Source organism: Ovis aries, chromosome 9 (assembly GCF_016772045.2).
Source record: "Ovis aries strain OAR_USU_Benz2616 breed Rambouillet chromosome 9, ARS-UI_Ramb_v3.0, whole genome shotgun sequence".
Classification (NCBI taxonomy): Eukaryota; Metazoa; Chordata; class Mammalia; order Artiodactyla; family Bovidae; genus Ovis; species Ovis aries.
Window position 1 is genome coordinate 86,223,707 of NC_056062.1, and position 10,533 is coordinate 86,234,239.

Consider the following 10,533-nt stretch of genomic DNA (forward strand, 5'->3'; position numbering starts at 1 on the left):
ATCATTTCACCTGAAAGCCACAACGTGTCCTGCCTGCTTTTTCTGTTATATTTTTTTCCTTAGCACTAATCACTACCTCACATTCCGACTTGTTCTGCTGTTTCTTGCATCTCTTCTGACTACAGCATAAGCTCCATGAAGACAGGTATTTTCACCTGCTTTTAATTGCTAAGTTACCTGAGACATAGATGGTACTCAACACTTAAGTGTGGCTTTGAAAAAATGAAAGCAGAAAATGAGGCCCATAAGAAAGCCTTCCTCAGTGATCAATGCAAAGAAATAGAGGAAAACAACACAATGGGAAAGACTAGAGATCTCTTCAAGAAAATTAGAGATACCAAGGGAACATTTCATGCAAAGATGGGCTCGATAAAGGACAGAAATGGTATGGACCTAACAGAAGCAGAAGATATTAAGAAGAGGTGGCAGGAATACACAGAACTGTACAAAAAAGATCTTCACGACCCAGATAATCACAATGGTGTGATCACTCACCTAGAGCCAGACATCCTGGAATGTGAAGTCAAGTGGGCCTTAGAAAGCATCACTACGAACAAAGCTAGTGGAGGTGATGGAATTCCAGTGGAGCTCTTTCAAATCCTGACAGATGATGCTGTGAAAGTGCTGCACTCAATATGCCAGCAAATTTGGAAAACTCAGCAGTGGCCACAGGACTGGAAAAGGTCCATTTTCATTCCAATCCCAAAGAAAGGCAATGCCAAAGAATGCTCAAACTACCGCACAACTGCACTCATCTCACATGCTAGTAAACTAATGCTCAAAATTCTCCAAGCCAGGCTTCAGCAATACATGAACCGTGAACTTCCAGATGTTCAAGTTGGTTTTATAAAAGGCAGAAGACCCAGAGATCAAATTGCCAACATCCGCTGGATCATGGAAAAAGCAAGAGAGTTCCAGGAAAACATCTGCTTCTGCTTTATTGATTATGCCAAAGCCTTTGACTGTGTGGATCACAAGAAACTGTGGAAAATTCTGAGAGAGATGGGAATACAGACCACCTGACCTGCCTCTTGAGAAACCTATATGCAGGTCAGGAAGCAACAGTTAGAACTGGACATGGAACAACAGACTGGTTCCAAATAGGAAAAGGAGTATGTCAAGGCTGTATAGTTACCCTGCTTATTTAACTTCTATGCAGAATACATCATGAGAAACACTGGGCTGGAAGAAGCACAAGCTGGAATCAAGATTGCCGGGACAAATATCAATAACCTCAGATATGTAGATGACACCACCCTTATGGCAGAAAGTGAAGAGGAGCTAAAAAGCCTCCTGATAAAAGTGAAAGAGGAGAGCGAAAAAGTTGGCTTAAAGCTCAACATTCAGAAAATGAAGATCATGGCATCTGGTCCCATCACTTCATAGGAAATAGATGGGGAAACAGTGGAAACAGTGTCAGACTTTATTTGGGGGGGCTCAAGAATCACTGCAGATGGTGACTGCAGCCATGAAATTAAAAGACACTTACTCCTTGGAAGAAAAGTTATGACCAACCTAGATGGCATATTCAAAAGCAGAGACATTACTTTGCCAACAAAGGTCCATCTAGTCAAGGCTATGGTTTTCCCAGTGGTCATGTATGGGTGTGAGAGTTTGACTGTGAAGAAAGCTGAGCACCGAAGAATTGATGCTTTGGAACTGTGGTGTTGGAGAAGACTCTTGAAGAGTCCCTTGGACTGCAAGGAGATCCAGCCAGTCCATTCTGAAGGAGATCAGCCCTGGAATTTCTTTGGAAGGAATGATGCTAAAGCTGAAACTCCAATACTTTGGCCACCTCATGTGAGGTGGAAAAGACTGGAAAAGACTCTGATGTTGGGAAGGATTGGGGGCAGAAGGAGAAGGGGACGACAAAGGATGAGATGGCTGGATGGCATCACTGACTCGATGGACGTGAGTCTGAGTGAACTCTGGGAGATGGTGATGGACAGGGAGGCCTGGAGTGCTGCGATTTGTGGGGTCGCAAAGAGTCGGACACGACTGAGTAACTGAACTGAACTGAAGATTAAATACCTATGTTTAGTTGGTGAACAGCTGAACAGGTTGAAGTACCCAGGACTTCCAGATACTCATCCAGGGCTCTTTTCAGCTCTCCAAGCGCTCTCTTTTCTGAAAGTTTTGTTTTCTCTATTAGCAGCTGGCAAAATGAGCAATACTTCTGAAATGTGTAAATAATCTCTATCCATCATTTGCAGATTTCTAGCACATTTGAGGTGCTTCTAGAATGGGCTTCCCTGGTAGCTCAGAAGGTTCATTCACCTGCAACATGGGAGACCTGGGTTCGATCCCCGGGTTGGGAAGAACCCCTGGAGAAGAACTGTGTAAATAATCTCTACCTCTCATTTGAAGGTTTCTAGCACATTTTATTTGAGATGCTTCTTCAACACCCATTATAAAAGGGAAATACATTTTTTTTCCAAAAGTCCACAACACTGGAGATTCCATATGAAAAATATTGGCTAGTTCATAACAGTCAAACAATAATGCCATGAGCCTGCATGTTTGTAAAGCACTTTAAAGATGGACCACAAAAAGCCTAATTTCTATCAGCTGAATTCTTCTTTAAAAGTAAGATGTGATTTCTTCTTTAAAAATTAAGAGCTGAGCTGAGCCAACACCCTGTTAAAGGAAACTGAGCTGGGAAGTCAAAATTTAGAGTCTCTCCTAATAGTCAAAGGATGAGGAGGAAAGTAACAAGGGAGCCACAGGAAGACAAACTAATGATCAGACTCATCATCTTTTTTTACCTGCGGAAGTATATTTTGCAATCTATACTCTTTACTAAACAACTATTAATCAAACAGGAGAGAAGAATACACATGTTTTCAAATATGCAAAAGTTCAAAAAATCTAATTACCACATACCTAGTCTAGGGTGGGGCTTCCCAGGTAGTGCTAGTGGTAAAGATCCTGCCTGTCAATGCAGGATATAAGAGATTCAGGGTCCATCCCTGAGTTGGGAAGATGTCCTGGAGGAGAGCATGGCCACCCACTCCAATATTCTTACCTGGAGAATCCCATGGACTGAGTAGCCTGGCAAGCTACCGTCCAAGGGGTCACAAAGAGTTAGATATGAGACTTAGGATACACGAAGATCGGGATGATGCCTGGAGAATTATTTCTAGAAAATGAGTAAACCAAAAAAAAGAAGAAAATATGGTTATGGGAAACACTGATTCCAATTCAGGAGAAATGCACAAGGATATTCGAGCAGGCAGTATCCACCTAACCTAGATTAGCTTAAACTGGGGCAGGAGGATGGAGGCTCCTGGAAGGAAGTCACCCAAGGAAAAAGCACATTTGATAGGATATGTAATATGATCAAGTTCAAAATGAGGCCATGACAAAGGAAAAAGGTACAAGAATAAGTGAAAGACATTAGGAACTCCAAGGTAACAAAAAATATAATCGTAGTACTTTGATTGGCTCCATGTACATTTCCTAAAGGAAATCAACGCTGAATATTCATTGGAAGGACTGATGCTGAAGCTGAGGCTCCAATACTCTGGCCACCTGATGCGAAGAGCTGACTCATCAGAAAAGACCCTGATGCTGGGCAAGATTGAAGGTGGGAAAAGGGGACAACAGAGAACAAGATGGTTGGAGGCATCACTGACTCTACGGACATGAGGTTGAGCAAACTCCAGGAGATAGTGAAGGACAGGGAAGCCTGGCACGCAGCAGTCCATGGGGTCGCAGGGAGTCAGACACAACTGAGCCACTGAACAAAATGATACTTACTTATTAATAATATACATTTTAGAATTTCAGAATTCTTCGAGACAAAGATTTAATCATGGTTATTACTGGGTACACTGTAAATACTATACACCTCATAAAAGTAAGAAGTTTATAATTTGTGAAGAGGAAGAGAAAACGTGAGCTGAAAGTAGATTACAGATGCTAACGCTGCCATCTTACCAGACTGTAGCTGATGAAAAATAAACAAAGGTTGGGAGATTAGGACTGACACATACACACTACTATACATAAAACAGATAACTAGTAAGTATCTACTGTATAGCGCAAGGAACTCTACTTAGTACTCTGTAATGACCTATATGGGAAAAGAGTCTAAAAGAGTGGATATATGTATATGTATTACTGATTCACTTTGCAGTCCATCAGAAAATAACACAGCATTATAAATCAACTATACTCCAGTAAAAATTAATCAAAAAAGAAACAAAGGTACATTTCAAAGATAACTATGAAGAAACTAAACATATTAATAATTTATATTTGGAAGATGATGAAGATTGATATTTAAAATGGACATATCAAGAAAAGAACTAAAAGCAGTTATATAAGGAAGTCAAAATTGTGATTTCTTAAGAACAAATGGACTGTTACTCTAATGAAAAAAAAAAAAATCACACAAAGGTGGAGAATTGGCTCACTCAAATTCCAAATTCTTTTACATAAAACTCCTCTGTCACATTAGAAAAGTCCAAATCTTTACTGTCATTCTGTAACTCAAAGGTCCTTTTGGAAGTTATTAAAGGGGGAGTTTTGGAGTATTTCCCTATTTCTTGGAAAGACATGGGCACAGATTACAAACTCAAATAATTTTGTAAACCTAAGAAATGAAGTAGGTGAAGGTAAGAAAATAAGAGCTGTTGTTAGTAACTCTCAACTCAAAACTAATGAACTATAATGAATTACTGTTACTTAGCTGGTTAGAGATTCTTTCAGTGCTGATGACAGTTTAGAAATGAACAAAAAGAAAACTACAAAGTTAATATCCCTTGCCTGCTCCCAACTTTAAGATTTTTAGTAGCTGGAGTTTCACAGAGATGTCGTTCATCAGAAATACTTAACACAAGCATCTGGGATTCATTCTGTTGCTCTTTACAAGGGATATTCTTTATTTAAAATGCTAAGTTTCTTTTAAGGACTACTTCATAAGAAATCCATGTTGTCCTTCCCATTTCCTTCCAGTACTCCATTTCAAAGTGTAGCCTGCTCTAGGAAATTGAAAAGAACTCCCCTCTAATATCAGAAATCTCTCTTCATTCCACACGCAACAGCTTCAGGATAGTCCCCAGGGTATACAGCCTCTCAGGGATCTTCAAACTCACTTTGAGATGGAGCCCCAAGGTAGACAAGTAGATCCAGGCTCCCAAGCCCTCTCCAAATGACAGCCTCCAGAAAAATAAGTGTTGCAGAGGCCTAACCCTCTGATGCCAAGTGTGGGCCACAGAGCATATGAATAAATTGAAACATCTCCCCCTACCATATGTAATTCACTAAAAGAGAAAACCATCTGATGCTGTTCCAGCAACCATCCACATTAATTCTCCAGGGAGCTAAGTCTCCAGTGATTGAAGCCTTCTTCTCTTAATTCTTTTTTCTCTTCCTATCCTCTCTTTCCACCCTTAGTTGAAAAAGATAATGCTGTTTCTTACCTGGGTCAAGTTGCTTATCTCTGGGCACACTTTGGAAATTTGGTTATTCTGAAGGTACAGTGTCTTCAGGCCTGGCAGTTTTTCTAACACTGAGGGCATCTTTGTTATGTTCTTTCCATTTAAGGTTATGATTTTAGTGTTTTTACCACCCTTCAGTGCTCTTATTAACAACCTTTCAGCCATGGGTATGGAAGAGAAACAGGTTCCTTATTACCCATCTTTGGAATCTCTACTTGCAGAATTGGTGTGTCATGGAAACAAAAACATTCTGAGATCTATCATGCTGAAGGTGGGAGCACTGGATAATTTCCTGTGTAAAAGGTAGGGAAGGAAAATAACTGATTCCAGTTATTTTAGGTTTAGGGCAGCAAATGTACAAGATGAGCCTAGAATATCTTATACCAGAAACATGACATTACCAAGGACTAATGAGATCACATCAAAAGAACATACAAGCGGGCTGCCATTAGTCTAAAATGGGAAAATTTGAGAATCACAAAGAATGACGAATGGACCAAAATAAATTAAAATCTAGAGCTAATGGTATCATAAAAATAAAAGAAAGCCTCAGATTACATTGGAAGTTGCTGGGGAACCAACTCTTAAGACTGAAAAATAATAAATGGAAAAAAGTGAAGCACTTATTCTGCTTTTCCAGTACAAATCATATTTTTGTGTAACCTAATAAAGTTCTTACTCATTGAAAAATTGAAGCCAATAAATGAGGAAGAAAAAAACAGATTTAGAAAAATCACCATTTTTGCAAAACTAATGAAATAATGGATATATAAAGATAACTGGATGCTAAATGCATTAGGTGAGAGGTTGACAGGGAACTTTCCAAGTATGAAATCAGGTTAATTACCTACTAATCAATTTTACCATCACTAAAATTGAGAAAATCATATATTGTTTTTAGGTTTATCATGGTGTCATACAATAAAAATTACACAGTATCAATATTAAATATTCTTGAATCTGAGTTTAATCATGCTTCTATATCTAAATACCATTTACAGAAAATATGAGGGATAGAAAAAAGCTAAATTAATCTCAGGGAAACAGTCAGACAAATCCCCAAACTGGGAAATTATATAAGGCAAATGATATATAATATTTAACCAACAAGTTATGTCACTAATAAAAAGATGGGAAAACTGTTATGAAAAATGAGACTTAAGAAAAACAACAGTCAAACGCAGCCTGTGAATCTTGTTTAGCTCCTGATTTGAATAAAAATATTTCAGAGTCAACTGAGGAAATTTGATCATGGACAATGTATCAGATAACAGGAATTACTAATTTTGTTATGTATAATAATGACATGGTAGTACTCTTTTCTTAAAATGTACCTAACATTTAGAAATGGATCTGAATTTTCAGGTGAATTTTTTTTTAATAAGTGGGGCAGAAAAGTGAGTGGAAAAAATAGATCAAATAAGATTGACCAAACATTGGTAATTATTAATGCTCAGTAATAGGTAATAGGGGTTCATTATATTATTCTTACTATTTTTTGTATAATCTTTGAAAATTTCCAAATGAATGATTAAGACAAAGGCAAAAGAGTAAGGGAAAAGAGATAAGGGCAAAGATATTTGACTAGAACCCCATCTAGGCTAGTTATGAGGCTTGGAGGCATTAGGACTACATATGTACCACATCTGGAGGGCTCATTTCCAAACACTTGAACACTATAAAATGCATTCCGCATTCAAAGCGCTCAGAACACAATTCCATCTTCCTCTGTAACTCCCTCTATTCATTCAACGAACATTTAGAAGTACCTACTATGTGCGACACTGTTCCACTGGGGATAAAAGAATGAAATAAAATGACAAAAATATCTCAATGAAATTACATTCTAGAAGGAGGAGAAAAAACAAGCAAATAAGTAAGGTGTTAGATATCTGGCACTAGATGCTACAAAAAAAAATAATAAAACAGGTAAGAAGTTTGCAATTTTAGAGTAACCTGAGAAGGCTTCACTGCAAGGGTGCTATCAGAGACGGGAGCTTTTCCAAATAAGATGGCGAAGCAAGTGCAAAGAAGAATCATTAAATTTATACAGGTTATTATAATGAACATCAGTATCATCATAACACTAAAATAAAAGGTGCTGATTAATAGAGTTCCAATTGCTAGAATCATCATTTTTGGGGGTACTTAATCACTGCTCTTTTTATTGAAATATCTCTTCCAAACCTTCCAAACCTATTTTCCAATGTCTTTATTTTGATACTCTTTTAGTTTCCTAAGAACAATCACGATGTTACTATCTGAACAAATTATAAAACTTTGTTTTAAAAAAAGAAGTCTCATAATACGCATCTCCTCTAAAGTAATGCTGCATGGCTAGGACCCCAGCTGACACTGTCTAAATGGGTCATTTTTTTCCTGCTTTAAATGGGTAAACAGGCCAGTACAATCTACTACTGCTTTTTTTTTTTTTTAATTAATTTTCCTAACCTAGAAAATCTGGTAAACATTTTTAATTTCTCCTTCTCTCTCCAGGCTCCTCTGCCCAGAGGATTCTCCAGGCAAGAACACTGGAGTGGGTGCCATCCCCTTCTCCAGATCTTCCGGATTCAGGGATTGAACCCAGGTTTCCTGCATTGCAGGCAGATTCTTTAATGCTGAGCCACCAGAACGACCAACCCCAGACCCTAGGTAACCACTAATCTCCCTTCTATCTCTATATGTTTGCCTAGTCCAAACATTTTATACAGATAAGAACATATGTCTTTCACTCAACGTAATGCTTTCAAGGTTCATCCAGAGTTATAGCATGTACCAGTACCTCAGTCCTTTTTATTGAATAAAAATGCTCCATCCTATATTTATTTATCTACTTATCAGTTGATGGACATTTAGATTGTTTCTGCTTTTTGGCTACTACAAACAGCGCTCTGTACAATTTTCTTGGGCGTATACCTAGGATAGGTCAAATGGTACCCTTTCAGGAACTGCCAGATTGTTTACCAAAGTGCCTTCATCAGTTTATATTCCTACCAGCAATGTATAAAAGCTTATCTTTTCATTTTTTACTGTCGCTTTTGACCCAAATTGATACAATCAATCCCTTTAAACAATTTTGCCTTGAAACAGTTCATGATTCACTCCATCAGACAAAAGCCACATCCCAAAACTCTTTGCAATAGCCTTTCTCTATTATAGGTTCCCAAATGAAACTACTGTGGGACAGTAAGAATTTTAGAAGCTCTCTCACCTGCTAATTAAGAAATGCCTTTAATATTTCTGAGATCCTAACAAAGGGTTTCACATATGCCCTAGGCTTCATCTTTGGAGTTCATTTTCCTGATAGTTCCCCGATTTGGTCTCTATCTGAAAGTTAAAGTCTTAGTTGCTCAGTCATATCCGACTCTTAGTGACCCCATGGACTGTAGCCCACCAGGCTCCTCCATCCATGGAATTCTCCAGGCAAGAATACTGGAGTGGTTGGCCATTCCCTTCTCCAGGGGCACTTTTCCAACCCAGGGATTAAACCCAGGTCTCTTGCATTGCAGACAGATTCTATCTGAAACTTACTCCTTAATTTTACCATAATTTACTGTCTGTCTGGCTGAAGCACAAGCTGGAATCAAGATTGCCAGGAGAAATATCAATAACCTCAGATACACAGATGACATCACCCTTATGGCAGAAAGCGAAGAACTTAACAGCCTCTTGATGAAAGTAAAAGAGGAGAGTGAAAAAGCTGGCTTAAAGCATTCAAAAAACTAATATCATGGCATCCGGTCCCATCACTTCAAGGCAAACAGATGGGGAAACAATGGAAACAGTGACAGACTTTATTTTTTTAGACTTCAAAATCACTGCAGATGGTGACTGCTGCCATGAAATTAAAAGATGTTTGCTCCTTAGAAGAAAAGCTATGACCAACCTTGACAGCATATTGAAAAGCAGAGACACTACTTTGCCAACAAAGTTCCGTCTAGTCAAGGCTATGGTTTTTCCAGTAGTCATGTATGGATGTGAGAGCTAGATTATAAAGAAAGTTGAGTGCCAAAGAATTGGTGCTTCTGAACTATGTTGTTGGAGAAGACTCTTGACAGTCCCTTGGACTGCAAGGAGATCAAACCAGTCAATTCTAAAGGAAATCGGTAATGAATACTCACTGGAAGGACTGATGCTGAAGCTGAAACTCCAATCCTTTGGCCACCTGATGCATTGGAAAAGACCCTGATGCTGGGAAAGATTGAAAGCAAGAGAAGGGGATGACAGAGGGTGAATGGTTGGATGGCATCACCAACTCAACGGACATGAGTTTGAGCAAGCTCCAGAAGTTGGTAATGGACAAGGAAGCCTGGTGGACTGCATTCAGTCCATGCAGTTGCAAAGAGTCAGACATGACTGAGTGACTGAACTGAACTGAACTGTCTGGAGTGGCTAAGAGTGAGAAAGTTTTGCTTTGCTTTTCAAACCCCCAAAATTTGCAGCTCATTTATATTTAATAATTTTTCCTCTTGCTTGCCTTTCTCCTCCATCTAGAAGAATCCAGACAGTACCTTCAATACTCTCTACAAAGCTCGTCAGGGACATCACCCAGCTGATGAGATATACTTATTTTCCACGTTAATGCTTACTGGCATCATTATTAAACTTTCTTCTACCATGTAACAGAAATTACTTTTCTTCCAAATTCTAATAATATTTTCCTCATATTCCTTACCAACATCAGGCTCCTGCTAACAATCTCTTCAAGGCCTTTTTAACTTACACCCGAGTCCCAAAGCTCATTTCATGGTTTAAGTATTTTGTTGCCGTACCAAATTCTTTTCAGGGCTCAATCAGAGAAAAAGACCAACTGGGAACCATACAGTTTGACTTTAGCTAATTATAGAAGCTGCAGAAGCCATCTGTGTAGGTCTGTTGCGTTTGTGTCTGGTGCTGTGCCTACCCCAGAATTCAGAGAAGCTCAAGCAAAAGATCTGGCAGAAGTGGGAGAAGCTAAAGGCTTTATGAAAAATGTGACCTATCTTGTTCATTTCTCTGTCCCTAGTGCCTCAGTGCTACATGGTGTTAGCACCTCTCTAAGCCCCAAGAGTCGTGCTTGCACAGTTGAGTTAACAAAAGCTGAAGATTT

General features: G+C 38.8%; 1 protein-coding gene across 1 annotated transcript in view; it reads right to left on the minus strand.

The window, feature by feature from the left end:
• LRRC69 (leucine rich repeat containing 69) overlaps window positions 1-5,711 on the minus strand; it is a 92,600-nt gene extending 86,889 nt beyond the window's left edge. Inside the window, exon 1 of the mRNA XM_027973239.3 lies at window positions 5,427-5,711. Within this exon, the coding sequence (XP_027829040.2) occupies window positions 5,427-5,609 (183 nt within the window). The 5' untranslated portion in view covers window positions 5,610-5,711. The remainder of the gene's footprint in view (window positions 1-5,426) is intronic.
• Window positions 5,712-10,533: the final 4,822 nt, after the last annotated feature.